Below are 20,103 nucleotides of genomic sequence, written 5' to 3' on the forward strand. Positions count from 1 at the left end.
TAGACTATGTATACTTCATTTCCATTAGTAGTGACTTCCTGGAGTTCAAGCGGTCCTCAGGAGGGCCATGAAAGCACCAAAGATATAAGCGATGACATGTGAAAAACGTTTTGGATTTTTTAACATGGGTGGTAGCCGTAGCTGGTATATGACAGGGCCCACTTACCGCAGTACAGAAAAAGGCCTAATAAAGCATGGTGCCAAGCGCATTGATGGAAGTCATAGACATAACTGGTGGATATTGAGCAAGACCTTCTCCTCTATCTTGAATTGGAAAGCTAGTTTTTTATGGGTATCTGCCATTCTCTTGGCTCAGGCAACCACTCTCTCATTAGCAAATAGCTCATTTAAAACAAATTGAAGAGCAATTATTTTTCACTCACCACATAGTTAAGTTCTGGAATTCATTGCCAGAGGATGTGGTTACAGCAGTTAGTGTAACTGGGTTTAATAAAGGTTTGGATAAGTTCCTAGAGGAAAAATCCATAAACTGCTATAATTAATAAGCAATAGCAGCTTGAGATTTATTTAATGTTTGGGTACTTGCCAGGTACTTGTGACTTGGCTTGGCCACTGTTGGAAACAGGATATTGGGCTTGATAGACCCTTGGTCTGATCCAGTATGTTATGTTCCTATGATTTTATGTGCATAACAAAGATGGCCTCTTTGGAAAAGCATTTAGTAGAGCTTGAGAATAAGTTGAAGATTTAGAGAACTGGTCAGGTGATCAAACTTATGTGTGCTGAATTTCCTGAATCCACAGAGGAAATAAATCTGGGGAAAATCCTTACAACTTGGTTACCTGAAGTGCTGGGCTTCTTGGAGCTGAAAAGAGACTTTAAAATCAAATGAGTGCATATATTAAGGGCATGCAGAGACACAGACACGTGGCCTAGAGTGGTAATTGCAAAGATTCTAAACTTTGCCCACAAACAAGCAGTTATGCAGATGTATCTGAAGATCCCGGAGCTGATATACTAGATGCACCACATACAAATTTTCCAGGATTATTCTGCTAAGTTTCATTGATGTGAAGAGGTTTTCTCCGTGTGATAACTTGCCGGGGGCGGAGTCAGGGTGGAATCAGAGGCAGCAAGGGAGGAGTCAGGGGGCGTTAAGGAGGCAGACCGCTGCGATGTCTTCGCTGGCAGCGATAAAGTAAGTACCATTATCGTCGCCAGTAGCACGCCCAAAAGCACCACCTTTCACGGTGGTGCTATAGGGTGCGAAAGCCGGCAGCAATAACACCACCTAGCTTGTTGTTACCAGGTAGAGAGTCCATTAAGCTAGGTTGAAAGAACATTGCACAAATCTCATCTTGGAGTGAGTTTCCTCACTCCGTAGGTCATCAAATCTTCACAAGAGATCACTGCTCTGTTCGTACGTCTCACGTTGAATGTGAAAGTGGCCCCTAACCCCCTACACTAATACTTAAACCTCACCTCGAGTTACTAGGTGGGCCTCCCATAGGGATACAAATACCTGTCTAGGGAGGAGGCACCATGACAAGGTTCTCTCTCTCTCTCTCTCTCTCTCTCTCTCTCTCTCTCTCTCTCTCTCCCTCTCCCTGAGCATCATACTGAAACAGGCCTGTTGGAGACATCGTGAACTGCGATAAACCTTTACCGGCCTGTAGCACAAATTTGCATTCAAAAATCGCGTTAACTCCTTAGAAAATGAGGCCCATAGTCTCCCCCACATTAACAAAAATCATAAACCTCTCCTTAGAGGAAGGATCCCTACCAGATAACCTGAAAGGAGCAATAATTAAACCAATAATAAAGAAAAAAAATAGTGACCCCTTATACTGATTAACTACAGACCAGTCTCACATCTTCCACTAATTGCAAAATTAATAGAAAAAATCGTTCAAAATCAACTAGCTAAACACCTAGACAACAATAATATACTGTACCTCTCACAGCACGGATTTCGCAAACATTACAGCACAGAAACCTTACTACTCTCATTGACTGATAGCATAATGAGAGATTTTGACAATGGTAAACATTACACCCTACTAATGCTCGACCTATCTTCTACCTTTGACACAGTAAATCATGACATACTGCTAAAAAGACTTGACGAAATTGGATTAAAGGAAAAAACTAAAGCCTGGTTCAGATCATACCTAAGTAACAGATATTATCAAGTTCAAATCAAAAACATGTTGTCAGAAAAAATAAATCCATTAACTGGAGTACCAAAAGGATCAGCACTCTCCGCCACACTCTTTAATATCTACCTACTTCCACTGTGCCATCTCCTAGCTGGCCTGGGTATCACACACTACATATATGCCGATGATATTCAAATATTACTACCAATCGAAGACTCACTGGAAAAAACAACTAAACCTAGCAATCATGTACCTTGACATCATTAAACAGCTACTAAACAAATGGAGCTAGTCATTAACATAGAAAAAACTGAATTCCTCCATCTTGAACGAAAAAACATGACAGTCATCCAATCTCCAATACTGCTAAAAACCAATCAGAAAATTGAAATAGCCGTGAAAGTGCGGAACCTCGGTATAATAATTGACACAGAACTTAGGCTCAAACAGCACATATCATTAAAAGTCAAAGAAGGATATGCCAAACTAATGGTCCTCAGGAAACTTAAACCGTTACTAAATCAAATGAATTTCTGAACTGTCCTACAAGCTCTAATATTTGCCAGCACTGACTACTGTAATGCCCTTCTATTAGGATTACCATACATGACAATAAGACCACTCCAAATACTCCAAAACTCAGCCGCAAGAATTCTGATTGGCAAAAGAAAAAGAGATCATATCAATGAAACGCTAGCTGACCTACACTGGCTGCCAATTGAATACAGGGTAAAATATAAAACCCTTTGTTCAATACATAAACTAATCCATGACAAAAAAGCTGAATGGCTAAACACAGCACTCCGCATCCATGTCCCACACAGAAAACTGAGACCTGCCAACAAAGCCCTCCTAACCATCCCCTCAGTCAAAACTGCAAAACTAACACAAGTCAGAGAAAGAGCACTATCATTGGCCAGGCCAATACTATGGAACACCATGCCCATAGAGATAAGACTACAGAGAGATTTCAAGACCTTCAAAAAGAGCTTATAGACATGGCTCTTTAGATAAGCATTTCACAAAGAGAGAGAGAAATAGAGAAACGGTGAAGCTGTACACACAAAATCTTTATACAGCACTAAGCACATTATATGTATGTATGTTGTGGTTTGTTTATTGCACCTTTTAGCTTGAATGTATAATCTAACAGTTTTTATTGTAGTCAAAGGTCAGATCAGAAAACATTGAACAATTAGCCATTTTTATGAAACTATGTTACCGAGCTTATAAGGCACCTCCATTACCAATAAAAGGAACAGATACATGTACAATTTACTATATGTGCCTCTATGTAAACCGTTGTGACGGTAATCTACTGAACGACGTATAGAAAAGATTTTAATAAATAAATAAACCTAATGGGAACATGGGCAGGTATTGGTGAAGCTCCAGTTGGGCCTCTGCTTCAGCCAGCTTTGCCTTGCCATCAGTGGGGACTTGTGGGGCTCCTCCCTGCAGGATAAGGGTCCACATCCTCAACAGAAGGAAGTCAACATGAATCTGAAAATGTATGGTCAGCATGGGCATAGGATTTCAGTCTGAGAAGCTCTGCAGAGGAGGTACAGGGAACATAGGGAGTGAATTCTGGGGGTGAGCTAAGACTGGGGTTTGGTGTGCCATACATGATGGGTAAGAGGAAGGGCAAGAATGTCTAAAGCAGAGGAGAGTATAGTATTGTAAGAAGAAACTACTCCCTCAACTGACTCAGACAATGTAGTGGAGGAGAAAAGAGACAAGACAGTAGTGGAGAAGACATAAGTGTTGATAGCCTGGAGATTCCTGAAGTCTATCCTTCAGGGTCTCTTTCCAGGTTAGAATCCAAATCCCATCTAGGGCCCATTTTTATTATTTCAGATAGCCTTTTAAAATATTTTGAAAGTTATCAAACTAAAGGGGTTTTACGCCACAAAAACCATATCAGCCCACCACCGGTTGTTCTTTATTTTCCCCTTTTTGTTGGACGACAACCCAGATTCCCACTTGTGTAACTGATTCATCCTGCTTGTTGACAGAGAAAGCTAAGTTACCGGTATTTACTTGTAATAAGTGTTCTTTGTAGACAGCGGGGATAATTAGCCACATGTTCCCTTCCACCTCTCCTTTTGGAGTTGGCTTCTTTAAGCTATTATATAAGACTGAGGGGGCCTTATGCAGTATCTGTGCAAGAATCTTGCATATTACAAAAAAGCCTGGCTTTTCTAGTTTTGCAAGAATCGTTATGTGTCAGTGCTATCATATGACACTGTGTAACCGTATGGCTAATTATTCTAACTACAGATAACACCATTTACAGGTAAGCTATTTAGTTTTAAAACATTCTCATTTAATTGCTGATTGCTGGAAGGGAGTATGTATTATAATCATTTTTAATATACATTCAGTCTCATATTGATATATTTAGAAAGTACCTTGACTGTATGTTATCCATTTTGGTTCAACAGAATATTTTGTAATTTTGTCCTTTACAGGTCTGAAAGCTGCAATGGAAAATGCAGAAACCAAATCACAGTAGCGAGAACAAATAGATACACTTCACAGCAGATTCGAATGTTAGAAGAAACACTGGAAAATGAAACCAAGGTCTTTAGAGCTTAATGTTGCAGAAATGCATTTTTCTCAAATATTGTATTGATGGTCATCCTTCTTGACATAGATATTTAGATATTTCTGCATAAGGCAGCTACTGTTGTGTTTATAATGGTGGTGACATTCATTTCCACATAAACATTTCCAATGTGAATGTATTTATTTATTTTATTTCTTTATTACATTTATTTCCTGCATCATTACACAATAACTGAGTTGCAATTATACATCTATAAATTATTATAAAAATATTAAAATCACACAATAAATCAAAGTAGAGAGTAATAAATATACAGTACAAACAATAAAACATGGTCAATAAAATAAGCTTAATAAAGAGACATATAAACTCATCAAAAAAAAGCATTAAACAAAAAACAAGAACAAAAAACCTGTATCCAAGTATGATGTTACTGTGCCTCTTTCCAGCTTCTTTCCAGCCTGATTCAAGCACATTCATACAACTATAAATATAGCTTTCAATAATATCCAGTATCCATAAACTGAAAAACTGCAATTTCTTAACATCTCATGATCATATGACAGACAACAGATTAAAATACAATGTACAATTACTTTAAAACATCAAATAATTTCATAAGGTCTTACCATTATGAACATAAATCACTAAAGGCCAATGAGAATAAATATATTTTCAAAGATTTTTGAAATTTTAACAATGATGTTTCAGCTTTAAGAGTTCCAAAGTTCTGGACCAGCAACACAAAAAAGCTGAACTCTCGATTCATTCAGTCTTATACAGATACTTGAAAGGTTTTAATGATCCATGTTCAACAACAAACCTTTTCTGTTGGAAACTCCAGGGAGGAAGACTCAGAACCAATGTCAGGAAGTATTTCTTCAGGGAGAAGGGTGGTGCATGCCTGGAATGTGTTTTGGTTTTGAGGTGTTTGAGTGGATTCTGGGTACTGTGGGGATGACTACACCTATGGGGAGGAGCCCTGTGAGGAACCACACTACTAGGCTATACTCGAGACGCACAAACACAGAGTTCTGTCTTTTATTATACAGCTGATGTATACCACCAGAGGTGGCAGTAGTGAGGTGATCCAGAGGTAGCAGTCCAGGGACCCTCGGCAGAGGGAACCCGTCTCACTGAGATGGTATAGGAACTTCCAGGTGTAGGTTCCCAGTGCAGCAGAGCTGTAGATGAGACAGACTGAGAAGTTAGATTACTCAGTTGGTGGCTGTATGAATGAAGATTCCAGCAGGCAGAAGTAGTTGAATACAGGCACTGTACCAGGGAGAGCAGGCCCTCGAGGAGTGACTACCTGATCCCAGATAGGCACCTGAAAGAGAGTAAAGGGCCCCCGAGAAGCGGGTACCCAAGGTTAGTGAAATACCCCGAAGGGCAGAGAGAGCTTCCCGCGGCAGCAAGGAAGCAGCAGAGTAGCTCAGATCGGAAGCTTTCCATCCATTCACGATCTGTATCTCGATCTGTAACTCGTTCCGAATCTCGGTCCTAATCTCGGTCCGTACATCGGGCCTTGCTAACTCAAAGAGCTAGCAAACAAGGGCAGCCTAATACCCGGATGGCGTGACGTCACTCGAGGGGGCTGCCCCCGAAGTTTCCGCCATGATGTGGATAGAGACATGGGTGGCACATGCGCGCGCACCCTAGGAGGCCCATAGGAGAAACGTGGCATGAGGCTTTGCCATAGCCGTTCCGGAAGGAAGGAAGAGAGCGGCAAGTAGACGCGGTGGTAGCCATCTTCCCAACGCTAGCGGGGAGAGCAGAGAAAAAGGTGAAGCACAAAGGTCGAAGCCATCTGAGACCGATGGATGCAACAGTACCCCCCTTCAAAGGGCTCCTTCCAGACCTCCTACCTGGTCTTGGTTTCTGAGGATGCGTTCTGTGGTATTGCTGAAGCATCTCTTTATCTATGATATTAGCCAAAGGTTCCCAAGAGTTTTCTTCAGGTCCGTAAACCTCCCATGACAGGAGGTATTCCCAAATTCTGGCTCTCTTTCTCACATCAAGGATATCATCTACCTTGTATTTGATGTCTTCCTCTGCATCAATAGGTGTAGGTTCAGGTGTCTTGGTGGAGAACTAGCTAAGGACTCGCTAAGGACTAGCGGTTTCTGTTGCGATTCCGGTGCGCTCCCGGAATCGCCACCTACCCCGTCGCAGTTCCGGGTTGGGTCCGCGGTCCCCGGGCCTTCAGGGACCCCTGCCGCCGCAGGCCCGGCGTCTGCCCACCTCGCCCGGGCCTGCAGCTTCCCCTACTACTTCGTCCTCGCTGCGTCGGAGCAGCCGGCATCCAGCCGCGGCTAGCTCCGCCCCCTAGACGCGCGCGCGCGCGGCAGGCCCCAGTTCTTAAAGGGGCCAGCGCGGGAAGATGCAGCCCAGCCTCAGGATGACGTCAGACGCCCTCAGGGTATTTAAACCCTGCAACGAGACCTGCTCCTGGCCTTGCAACGAGGTTCCCAGGCTTGCCCTGTCTCCAGTTGCTGCGTTCGTGCTTCGTTACCTTCTACTTGGCTCCTGACCCCGGATTGGCTTACGTTTGATTCTTGGCTTCTGACCCCGGACTGGCATTTGGTGATTCTCTGGCTTCTGACCTCGGACCGGCTTACGTTGACCCTCTGGCTTCTGACCCCGGACCGGCTTACGTTGATTCTCTGGCTCCTGACCTCGGACTGGGTTACAGCGATCCTTTGGTTCCTGACTCTGGACTGGCGAGCGACGACCCTTCGGTACTCGACCTTGGACTACAGCTGACCAGGCCCCCGCGGGTCCTCCTAAGTCCCAGCGGCCGGGTCCCTACGGGCTCCTCCTGGGGGGACTCCGGCTTCCAGGGTGAATCTCCTAAGTCCCAGCGGCCGAACTCCTACGAGCTCCTCTCGGGGGAGGATCGGCTTCCAGGGCGAAGGTCTTCTCAACACAGTGCCAGCGCCACCATCACCTCCTTCCTCGCCAGAGCTCTTGGTCGCATAGGGCTCCCAGAGTTCCATCTTCGGCCAGCCACCAGTCTGTCCTCGCCGCCTCCCGGTCGGGGTCGCTGCTGCAACCACCTACAGCAGCTCTTCCTCTGGCTCCGATCGGCCCAAGGGTCCACGAATCCAACAGATTGCAAGGCCATGGACCCGGCGGATCTTGCCGGTCTAAAGGCTATCCCAGGCATAGCCCAGAAGCTGCAGCAACAGCAATCCTGCCTCGACACACTGATGTCGGCCGTTCAACGCCTGGCGGATCGGGTAGAAGGGACTTCCGCAGCTCGCCCCGCAGCATCCACGTCTCAGGCCAACCCGGGTTCCCCAGCCCCGGTACAGATGCCAGCACCTCCTAGGTACTCTGGGGATCCGAAGGCGTGTCGGGGTTTTCTCAACCACTGCTATATCCGTTTCGACCTTCTGCCGGCACAGTTCACCACGGACCGGTCTAAAACAACCTACATTATCTCTCTCCTGGACGGGAAACCCTTGGCTTGGGCTTCGTCCCTCTGGGAGCGCCAAGACTCCCGATTAAATAACCTTGTCCAATTCGTCAAAGCCTTCCGGAGGATTTTTGACGAACCCTCCCAGGCCTCTACGGCTGCCTCAGAACTCCTCCAGCTGAGGCAAGGCAATCGCCCTTTAGAGGAATTTGCAATGGAATTCCAGACCCTGGCTACTGAGCTAGCCTGGGGAGAGGACAGTTTACACGGGATATTCCTGGAGGGTCTGTCTCCCCGGCTCCATGATGAACTCGCGGCCCGGGATCTTCCGGATGACCTACAGGAACTCATAGAACTGGCTGGACGCGTGGACCGGTGCATCCAGCGCCGTTTTCGTGAGCGAAGGTCCGGCCAGGGAGGGTCCGCTCGTCGAACCACGCCACCTCGGGTTCGAACTTCACCTTCTGCGGCAGCTGCTCCTCCGTCTGAAGAACCCATGCAGTTGGGTCGGGGTCCTCTCTCGGCCGAGGAACGAAGGCGTCGACGCTCACAGGGACTATGTCTCTACTGCGGTGGTAAGGGGCATTTCCTAGCCCGCTGCACAGAGCGTCCGGGAAACGCCAGAACCTAGAGTCTAGTGGGGAGTTGACTCTAGGCAGTATCTCTCTGGACTCCCTATGTACTGTTCCAGCTAAACTCTGTCTTCCTGGAGGGGGTTTCGATACCCTGGCACTCTCGACTCCGGGTCTGGGGGGAATTTTATCCTCCGAGACCTGGCGCAACAGCTACAACTCAAAGTCTTGCCTCAGGAACCACCCTTGCGAGTATCGTCCATCCAGGGGATTCCCCTCCCAGGAACCATATCTACTCGTACGACTCCGCTTCAGCTTCAGGTGGGTCTTCTTCATAAAGAGGAGATCTCTTTCCTCATCCTCGAGAGGTCCATTCACCCACTCGTCCTCGGACTGCCCTGGCTAAGAAAACATTCTCCGGTGATCGACTGGTCCCGCTCCAGATCACATCGTGGGGTCCAGGCTGCGCCCGCCATTGTCTTCCTGCTCGCCCGCTACAGATGCTTCCGCTCCTGGCTACTCCTCTGACAGTTCCACCCCAGCACCAGGCTTTCCAGGATGTCTTTTCTAAAGAGAAGGCAGAGTTACTCCCAGAGCATCGCCCGTTCGATTGCGCAATCGACTTGCTCCCGGACACCACGCCCCCTCGTGGGAGAGTATATCCTCTGTCCTTACCGGAGACCAAGGCTATGTCCGCCTACATTAAAGAGAACCTGGGGAGGTAGAGGGAGTCTGCCTACCTGGAATCGTGAACAGTATTTTCCTTTCATTTACTTGCTGCAGGACTGTGTTTGGACTTCCGGGGGTAGCTAGCACTGCCCGACGGTACCAGCAGCCAACCACTAACTGCCACGTCGTAAGGAGGAGCCGGAAGAGGTGGTTAAAGGGCTCTCCTGCGGCGTTTTCTTCGAGGTAGAGGGAGTCTGCCTACCTGGAATCGTAAACAGTATTTTCCTTTCATTTACTTGCTGCAGGACTGTGTTTGGACTTCCGGGGGTAGCTAGCACTGCCCCGACGGTACCAGCAGCCAACCACTAACTGCCACGTCGTAAGGAGGAGCCGGAAGAGGTGGTTAAAGGGGCTCTCCTGCGGCGTTTTCTTCGAGGTAGAGGGAGTCTGCCTACCTGGAATCGTGAACAGTATTTTCCTTTCATTTACTTGCTGCAGGACTGTGTTTGGACTTCCGGGGGTAGCTAGCACTGCCCCGACGGTACCAGCAGCCAACCACTAACTGCCACGTCGTAAGGAGGAGCCGGAAGAGGTGGTTAAAGGGGCTCTCCTACGGCGCGTAGCTGCCGTCGGCGCGCGCGGCTTTGACCGGTTCGACTGGTTTGCTGGTGGACTCCCGTGAAATCTCTGAAAAACAACTCCAGGTAGGCTGTAAAAACTCTCAATACCTCCCAGGAGATAGTTATATGTACTGTAGGATAACCGCTTGACATTTCTGGTCAAAAGTATTTTCCTAGTTTGAAATTATATTCGAATGAAGGATGCCGCACACCAAGAGAAAGGCAAGAATTAGGCCTGCTCTGGGTGCCTCACCCGAAATGACTCAGAAGACAGTGTCAGAGTGGTTAACACCTTCCCAAAAAAACCCCGTGGAGGGAGCCGCTCTAGTTGAGGTTTTGGAGCAAAAACTTCAACTTATGGCTGAAGACATCTCATTAAGCCCCGGGGCGCCTGAAATACCATCTCCGCCTGGTAACAGAGGGGAATTTCCCCAGGAGTTACCACAAATCCCCCAGCAGATGCAAAACCAAGAGCTCCAGGAAGAAATTCACATAACAGAAATATCATCCCGAATTAAGAGATGATAGTAAACCAATCGTTTGCACCTGACCAGAAGAGCACCCCGAAGGTCAATAAAGGAATGGTTCCAAATACTTGTCATCAAAAGGGGAAACAATTGGATATAGGATCCCCAAATATTATTATAAAACCTGGAAACATTACAATGGAGTCATTGTGGACGTATATAGCCAAGTTAGATACTTCAATCATGAAACTTGCTGATGTTGTGCAGGAAACTAATGTTGTAGTTAAAAGAAATTCAGAGGAGGAAATGGAAAACTCAAAGAAACAAATTGTTAAGATAGAAAATCGTGTAACACAAATAGAGGAAAGTTCAAAATGTACAAATAAAAGGAGAAGGAGAAATTCAGAGTAAATAGAATTTTTAGAAAATCATACCCGTGCTCTTAATTTGAGGGTTACAAATTTCCCTAAGATGGATAAAATGAGCCCAACTGATTTATTTAGATCTTATGTGGTACAAATATTGGGGATACCAGAAAAATGTATACCTACTATAACAAGAGCTTTTTATTTGAATACATTTATAAAAAGTAAAGAACCGGAAGATCAAAGAGAAAGAGATACTGAAACATCTGTGAATTTAACAGACTTCTTGATGAAGTCACAGGAAGAAATTAGTATTGATAAACGGGCTACCTTATTGATTTCCTTTGCATTTATGTCAGACAAGGAAAATGTATTGAGAAACTTCTTTCGTAATAGAGAGAAAAGTTTCTATGGGCAAAAAGTCTGGATTTATCCAGATTTTGTAAAAGCTACACAATTAAGGAGGAAGAAATTCCTAAATTATAGGAAAAGGGTAGTAGAGGAGGGAGGACAATTCCTATTAAAATACCCATGTAAATGTTTTGTTAAAGTTAAGGGTAATAATTATGTGTTTACGTTACCGGAACATCTTGGGGCACTGCTGGGAGACGAGGTTCAGGCTAAAGAAAGTAAGTGAGGAGGGATACCTACAGTTTTATTTTTTGAAATTGATGTAGTGCAAAGCTCCATATAGTTTACTACTCCTTGTAATTTCCTATTTGGTCAATACAGAAAGAGGATTGTTATCTCAGATGTTTTACATCCTGATTGAAATTTTTCCTTTCGATCTGTATTATTTCATGTAATAAGATATACTTTTTGTAACAAATTGTTTAATTGATAAATAAAGAATGAAAAAAAAAAAAAAAGAGAACCTGGACCGAGGGTTCATCAGACCGTCTAACTCTCCGGCTGGAGCCGGCTTCTTCTTCGTGGCCAAAAAGGATGGGTCTCTTCGGCCCTGTATTGATTACCGGGGCCTGAACCAGATTACCCGACGAGACCGCTATCCATTACCTCTGATTCCGGAGCTCCTGGATCGCCTACAAGGAGCTCGCATTTTCACCAAGCTGGACCTAGAGGGGCATACAACCTCGTACGAATCCGACCAGGCGACGAGTGGAAGACCGCCTTTAATACCAGGGACGGCCATTACGAGTACCTCGTCATGCCCTTCGGTCTCTGCAATGCTCCAGCGGTGTTCCAAAATCTAATGAACGAGGTGCTACGTGACCTCCTGTACACGTCAGTCATTGTTTACCTCGACGATGTCTTGATTTTTTCCCGGGATCTTGAGGAACATCGGCAACATGTGCGACAGGTTTTGCTAAAGCTGAGGGAGAACCGACTATACGTGAAACTGGAAAAATGTCAGTTTGAGGAGGAGTCTTTACCCTTTCTGGGATACATCATCTCCTCTACCGGCTTCCGCATGGACCCTGAAAAAGTTGCCGCCATCCAGAACTGGCCCCAACCGGTGGGAGTAAAGGCAATCCAGCGGTTTTTAGGCTTTGCCAATTTTTACCGCCACTTTATCCCGCATTACTCCTCCTTGGTGGCGCCCTTAACAGCCCTCACGCACAAGGGTGCAGATGCACGAAGTTGGCCACCAACTGCCGTACAGGCCTTCCAGGATCTCAAAGAAGCCTTCCTCCAGGACATTTGCCTCCGACACCCGAATCCCCTACTTCCGTTCATTGTGGAGGTGGATGCCTCCAACGTAGCCGTGGGGGCCGTCCTGTCCCAGGTCTCCAAGGACGGGAAAACCCGGCCATGCTCCTACTTCTCCCGGAAGTTTTCGCCTGCCGAGAGGAACTACGGCATCGGAGATAAGGAGCTACTGGCCATCAAGCTGGCCTTTGAAGCATGGCGTCAGTGGCTGGAGGGGGCCCAACATCCAATTGGGTTTATACGGACCACAAGAACCTTGAATACTTGTCCCATGCACAGAGGCTCAATCCTCGGCAAGCACGCTGGTCCCTCTTCTTCAGCAGGTTTAATTTCATTCTTCGATATCGGCCAGCAGCCAAGAATACTAGGGCAGACGCCCTCTCACGTGTCTCTGAGGTTGAGGACAGCCCCGATCCTCCTCAATACATTTTGGATCCGGCTAAAATCCAACTGGCAGCCACCAAAGTAGCACCAGCAGGGAGGGCGGTAGTTCCAGTATGTGATCGAAGACGGGTCCTAGCCTGGGCGCACGATTCATTGACGGCAGGACACCCCAGGGTCGCCCAGACTCTCCAATTACTGACGGAGTTCTATTGGTGGCCACGGGTGAAGGAGGATGTTCGCCTCTACGTACAGTCCTGCTCCACATGTGCGCAGCAAAAACCTCTGCCGGGTCGCCCCTGGGGGCTTCTTCAGCCACTCTCTGTACCCGCGGAGCCATGGACCCACATCTCCACGGACTTCATCGTCGAGTTGCCCCCGTCTCAAGGGAAAACGGTGGTATGGGTCACGATTGACCGCTTTTCGAAAATGGCCCATTTTGTGCCCCTTGCCAAGTTACCCACGGCCCCAGAGTTGGCTGAACTTTTCGTCCACCATGTCTTCCGCCTGCACGGCTTACCTCAGCATATTGCCTCGGATCGTGGCCCCCAGTTCACGGCAAAATACTGGCGGGCGCTCTGCAGGAAGTTTGGGGTTCAACTAGACCTGACCACGGCGTTCCACCCCCAAGGCAATGGGCAGGTGGAACGCACGAATCGAACCCTGAAAGCGTTTCTCCGAGCCTTTGTTAGGGAGCAGCAGGACAACTGGGTGGCTCTCCTTCCGTGGGCTGAGTTCTGTTACAATCGTCATCGACACTCCGCCACGCTACAGTCTCCCTTCCAGCTGGTTTATGGAAAGGTTCCCAAGCCTCCACTACCGTTGCCTGTGTCTACCTCTTCGCCAGCGGCGCAACTGACGGCCAACCAGATTCACCAGCTTTCGCGCACCACTCAGGAGAAACTCCACCGCACCGCCCGCCCGGTTTAAGGCTACGCGGACAAGTCTCGCCGACCCGCTCCAGTACTCTTGCCCGGATCAAGGGTTTGGCTCAGTACAAAAAATATCCAGCTCCAGATCCCTTCCATGAGGCTAGCCCCTCGCTACATCGGACCCTTCCGGGTAGCCGAGCGTTGTTGGCGCGGTTCTCCTACCGCTTACGTCTACCATCTACTCTTCGGATACACGACGTCTTCCATGTTTCTCTCCTCAAAAACCGGTGGTCCTCTCTCGCTTCCACCCTCTGCCTCCGGAGCCTTCCGAGGTCGCTTCAGATCCTGGGACCACGTTACACGGTGAGAGAGGTTCTTGGACGTCCGGTTCCGCCGTCATCGGTGGGAATACCTCCTGTCTTGGGAGGGCTATGGCCCAGAGGAGAATTCCTGGGAGCCCTCTTCCCATATTTTGGATAAAGACCTTCTTCGCCTGTTTCACTCCGCGCACCCGGAACAAGCCGAGGCCCCCCGGGAGGGGGCGTAGGGAGGGGGGTACTGTTGCGATTCCAGTGCGCTCCCGGAATCGCCACCTACCCCGTCGCGGTTCCGGGTTGGGGTACGCTTGTCCCCGGGCCTTCGGGACCCCTGCCGTCGGCAGGCCCGGCGTCTGCCCACCTCTCCCGGGCCTGCAGCTTCCCCTGCTACTTCGTCCTCGCTGCATCGGAGCAGCCGGCGTCCAGCCGCGGCTAGCTCCACCCCCTAGACGCGCGCGCGCAGCAGGCCCCGGTTCTTAAAGGGGCCAGCGCGGGAAGATGCAGCCCAGCCTCAGGATGACGTCAGACGCCCTCAGGGTATTTAAACCCTGCAACGAGAACATGCTCCTGGCCTGTGCAACGAGGTTCCCAGGCTTGCCCTGTCTCCAGTTGCTGCGTTCGTGCTTCGTTACCTTCTACTTGGCTCCTGACCCCGGATTGGCTTACGTTTGATTCTTGCTTTCTGACCCCGGACTGGCATTTGGTGATTCTCTGGCTTCTGACCTCGGACCGGCTTACGTTGACCCCTCTGGCTTCTGACCCCGGACCGGCTTACGTTGATTCTCTGGCTCCTGACCTTGGACTGGGTTACAGCGATCCTTTGGTTCCTGACTCTGGACTGGCGAGCGACGACCCTTCGGCACTCGACCTTGGACTACAGCTGACCAGGCCCCTCGCGGGTCCTCCTAAGTCCCAGCGGCCGGGTCCCTACGGGCTCCTCCTGGGGGGACTCCGGCTTCCAGGGTGAATCTCCTAAGTCCCAGCGGCCGAACTCCTACGAGCTCCTCTCGGGGGAGGATCGGCTTCCAGGGCGAAGGTCTTCTCAACACAGTGCCAGCGCCACCATCACCTCCTTCCTCGCCAGAGCTCTTGGTCGCATAGGGCTCCCAGAGTTCCATCTTCGGCAAGCCACCAGTCTGTCCTCGCCGCCTCTCCGGTCGGGGTCGCTGCTGCAACCACTACAGCAGCTCTTCCTCTGGCTCCGATCGGCCCAAGGGTCCACGAATCCAACAGTTTCAGTAGTGAGACATGGAACGCATTATGAATCTTCATCGCTGGTGGAAGTTTCACACTGTATGTAAGAGTACCCAATTGTTGGAGAATGGGAAAGGGTCTGACAAAGCGTGGAGCAAACGAGCTGATGGTAGCTTGGAGTCCTTAGATGTTTTTTTTAATAGCCACACTTTGTCATCAGGCTGGAATTTAGGAGCCTTGCAGTGGTGAGCATCATAGCTTTCCTTAGCTCTAAGTCCTGCTTTTTGGAGCATCTCTTAGTCTTACTCCATAGTAGTTGGATTTCTTTGGCAGTAGATTGAACTGCCAGGGATGACACTGGAAGTGGAAGTGGTAAGGGTGGTAATGGTAGTCATCCATAGACCACTTCAAAAGGTGTTGATCCAGTTGATGTTGCTGGATGAGAGTTGATGGCGAATTCATCCCAGGGCAACAGTTCAGCCCAGTCATTTTGACGTGTACCCACGTAGCCACGAATGAACTGCTTGAGTGTCCTCTTCATTATCCCAGGACAAGAAGGATGCTAGTCCTCACATGTGGGTGACGTCACTGACGGAGCCCTATCGCGGGAAAACTTTATGTCAAAGTTTCTAGAAAACTTTGATTGGCCTTGTGAGGCCACTGAGCATGCCCAGCATGCCATGATATTCTCTGCCACAGGGGTCTCTCTTCAGTCTTCGTTTTTTCTGCGCTGCTGTAGGCATCATGGAGCAGGAGCCATTGTGAGTCTCTCACAACAATTTTCTGACTGAAAAGTCACATTTTTCAATAGTATTTTCTCCCATCGGGATCTCTCGGGGGTTTTCACCGGCTGGTGAGTACCTCTGTCTCAATTTTACTCTTTGAGTAAAATATACATTTTCTCTCATGAATTCCCACATTTGGTCATCGATGGCTGTCGACCCAAAATGGCTACGGGCTTCAAAAAATGCCCTATATGTAACCGGACAATGTCTATCACCGACCCACACCTCGAGTGTGTGATGTGTCTCGGTGAAAAATACGACGTCAACACTTACCCAAAGTGTGCGGAGATGACGGTAAAAGGAAGGAAGGCTCGTCAAGAAAAAATGGAACATTTGTTCCATCTCCAACTTCTCCCATCTCCCTCGACGTCGTCAAAATCGTCTCCGGCTGGAGCTACCAAAAGGGTCCTGATCAAAAAACATGATCCGGAAGGATCAGGGGATCACCCGTCTCCAGCTTCGTTGACAGCATCGATGAAATCAGTCGGGCTGCACAAGACAAAGCATCGTCATCGACACCGACATCCATCCACCTCCGAATCTCTTCCCCCAGAAGAATCGAGCGCAAAGCGGCCACGGAACCAGGGAAACACCGATTCCTTCAACGCCTGGGCCTGTTCAAAAGGAAACTGACACCTGAACCTCCACAGGGCTCTGTGGAGGATTTGCCACCACAGCCTCTGCCACCCGCGTACAACTGCTCTGACTTCACCAGTTTGTAACGCCGGAATTGTCTGATTTTATCAGGAAGTGGTTATCCAGGCTCTTAAGGAGCAGCAAGAAACTCCGGCCGATCCCAACGATGCCGGTGCCCTTCAGCACCGATGCCGGTGATAACACCGATGCCGGGTGACGATGCCGATGCCCGGTGCCAGGATCGAACTCGATACCCGCACCGAGGCTGATTACTGCATCAACATCGATTTCATGCCACAGATACTGACAGGTTCATTTTCAACAAACAGCTCATTACTGTTTGGACAAAGAAGGACGACAAGATTCAGCCTATGGACAATCTGTCTTAAAGAACTTATTTCCAGTTTTAATCCCAACTCCTTCTACATCCAACCTGCTGTGATCTTCGGCTGCATCATTTTCAACAACAATACTTCACTGTTGCTTCACTACAAAATGACTCAGCCTCTAGCTTGCTAATCACCCACATGTGAGGACTAGCATCCTGCTTGTCCTGGGATAAAGCAAAATTGCTTACCTTGTAATAGGTGTTATCCCAGGACAAGCAGGATTGTAGTCCTCACGAAACCCACCCGCCACCCCCGCGAAGTTGGTCTCATACCTTTTATTATTTTATTTTTGCTAAAGCTTATTGCTACATACGAGACTGAAGAGAGGACCCCTGTGGGCAGAGAATATCATGGAAAGCTGGGCATGCTCAGTGGCCTCACAGGGCCAGTCAAAGTTTTCTAGAAACTTGTCATAAAGTTTTCCCGCGATAGGGCTCGATCAGTGACGTCACCCCACATGTGAGGACTACATCCTGCTGTCCTGGGATAACACCTATTACAAGGTAAGCAATTTTGCTTTCTCTCCGTTTGCCTGTTGAACTGAGGATGGTATGCAGAGGTGAAGTCGAGAGAGATATCAAACTTCTTACACAATGCTTTCCAGAACTTAGCTGTAAATTGGGCTCCTCTGGGTTATGCCGGTCAGCCGAGGAGGACGACCAAGTTATCCCTTCCCCCTTCGGTCCGACGCCCTCCAGACCCCCGGGGGCTAATGCGATGTTGAAATACCTACCCCTACACTCAGGATGCCATCACAGCGGAAGCCCCCACCCTCCCGACGTCCTCTAGACACGCGCGGTGAAGCCAGCCCTTCTTTTAAAGAAGATCAGCACAAGAAGACCAGCCTACCACCCACTGGTCTCCGCCCCTTCCTGGAGGTATTTTAGCCTGCCCTTGTTTGCTAGCTCATTGAGTTAGCAAGGATCGTGTTGGATGGAAAGCCTCCGGTCTGTGCTACTCTGCCGCTTCCTTGCTGCCACTGGAATCTCTTTCTGCCTTTTGGGGTATTCTCTAACCTGGGTACCCATTCCTCGGGGGCCCTTTGCTTTCTTTCAGGTGCTTTACTGGGATCAGGTACTCGCTCCTCAAGGGCGTGCTCTCCCTGTCTCAGTGCCTGTAACCATCTACTTCTGTCTACTGGAATCGCTACCACACAGCTACCATCTTAGTGAGTAATTTAACTTGTCAGCCTGTCTCTCTACAGCTCTGCTGCATTGCATGCCTGCAGCCAGACTTCCCTAACCACCTCTGTGAGACGGGTCTCCTCTGCCGAGGATCCCTGGACTGCTATCTCTGGATTGCCTCACTACTGCCACCTCTGGTGGAACTCATCAGCTGTTTAATAAAAGACAAATCTCTGTGTTTGTGTATCCTGAGTCTAGCCTGGTACTGTGGTTCCTCACAGGGCTCCTCCCTGTGGGCGTGGTCATCTCCACAGTACCCCCGAGAATCCACTCAAACACCTCTAAACCATAACACTCTGTCAGAGACAATGTGCTTTGACATGCCGTTGTAGACGAAAGATGTGGGTGATGTAAAGCTTTGCAAGCTCCATGGCTGAGGGCAAACCAGGGAGAGCCACAAAGTGAGCCATCTTCGAGAAACGATCCACTGTAACCCAGATGGTATTGTTTCCTCCCAAGAGTGGTAAGTTTACCATAAAGTCTGTAGCAATGTGAGTCCAGGGCTCTTCTGATACTGGCAAGGGTTGGAGTAGGCCCCAAGGCCATCTGGGTGGTGGTTTCTGTCTGGCACAATTGGAGCAGGAAGCAACATAGGAGAATATGTCTTCCTTCATGGTGGGCCACCAGTAGTACTTCTGTAGTTTAGACAGAGTTCTGTGTTGACCAGGGTGTCCAGCCAGTTTCGAATTGTGAGCCCGTGCTAACAGCTTTTTCCTTAGGTTCCTGGGTACAATGGTCTTGCCTGCAGGTACCAGGTGAGTAGCTGACAAAATAACTCTTTTCGGGTTGATGATATGCTGTGGTTCATCTGGTACGTCCTCAGAGAGAAATGAGTGAGATAGGGCATCTGCTCTGACGTTCTTATCTCCAAGGCGGTATTTCAGTACAAAGTCAAATCTGTTGAAGAACAGGGACCATCTCGCCTGCCTATGGTTTAGGCGCTGAGCGTGGTGGAGATACTCCAGATTTTTGTGATCCCTGAAAACAGTGATCTGATATGTACCTTCAAGCCAGGGGCGCCACTCTTCAAATGCCATCTTTATTGCCAGTAGTTCTTTATCCCCAATGCCATAGTTCTTCTCCGCTGGCGAGAAGTGTCGGGAGAAAAAGGAATATGGATGCAAGGTCTTAGATTCCCTGGACTGGCTCAATACGGCCCCTACGCCTACGTCTGAAGCATCGACCTCTACAATGAAAGGCCAGGTCAGATCCGGATGTCGAATGCATGGCTTGCTCGAGACCTCCTTAGACCAATTGGCGACGTTGGCACCTTTCTTGTCATTGCTGTTAGCGGAACATTTAGTGAGGAGTAATTCTTGATGAATGTTCTGTAGTAGTTGGTAAATCCCAGAAATCATCTAAGAGCCTTTAGACCTGTGGGTTGAATCCATTTCTAAATGGTCTCCAGCTTCTGTGGGTCCATCTGGAAACCTTTGTTGGAAACAATGTACCCTAAGAAAGGCACTGTGCCGGGATGGGCACTTTGAATATCTGGTGATGCCCTTCGGTCTGTGCAACGCCCCAGCTGTCTTCCAAAACATGATGAACGACATTCTGCGTAATCTACTCTACAAATGTGTCGTTGTGTACTTAGATGACATCTTGATATTTTCCCAAGACATGAACACTCACCTGGAGGATGCCAAAGAGTGCTGCAAAAGACCCTCTGCAGCCATGGTAAGCCCCAGTACTAAAGGGTGCATGGCCTTCTCTACTACAAAGAAGGAAATAGTCTCAGAATGGAGAGCACCAGTCCGTAAACTCACTGGTTCGGTGAACAGGGTTACTTCGCCCGGTAAGGGCTCCCCGTGAATTGAAGATAGGAGTAATGGAGACGTCATTGTGGTGGTGGGGGATCTGCAAGTGCTCCA

At 48.4% G+C, this 20,103-nt stretch overlaps 1 protein-coding gene across 2 annotated transcripts in view; it reads left to right on the plus strand.

Moving 5' to 3' along the window:
- CCDC158 (coiled-coil domain containing 158) overlaps window positions 1-20,103 on the plus strand; it is a 1,731,209-nt gene that overhangs the window by 1,689,344 nt on the left and 21,762 nt on the right. For both annotated transcript variants that reach the window (XM_029599728.1, XM_029599736.1), the window contains one exon: window positions 4,592-4,703. In XM_029599728.1, coding sequence (XP_029455588.1) covers window positions 4,592-4,635 — 44 coding nt within the window. In that variant the 3' untranslated portion in view covers window positions 4,636-4,703. The remainder of the gene's footprint in view (window positions 1-4,591; window positions 4,704-20,103) is intronic.

This window comes from Rhinatrema bivittatum, chromosome 1 (assembly GCF_901001135.1).
Source record: "Rhinatrema bivittatum chromosome 1, aRhiBiv1.1, whole genome shotgun sequence".
In the NCBI taxonomy this organism is placed as follows: domain Eukaryota; kingdom Metazoa; phylum Chordata; class Amphibia; order Gymnophiona; family Rhinatrematidae; genus Rhinatrema; species Rhinatrema bivittatum.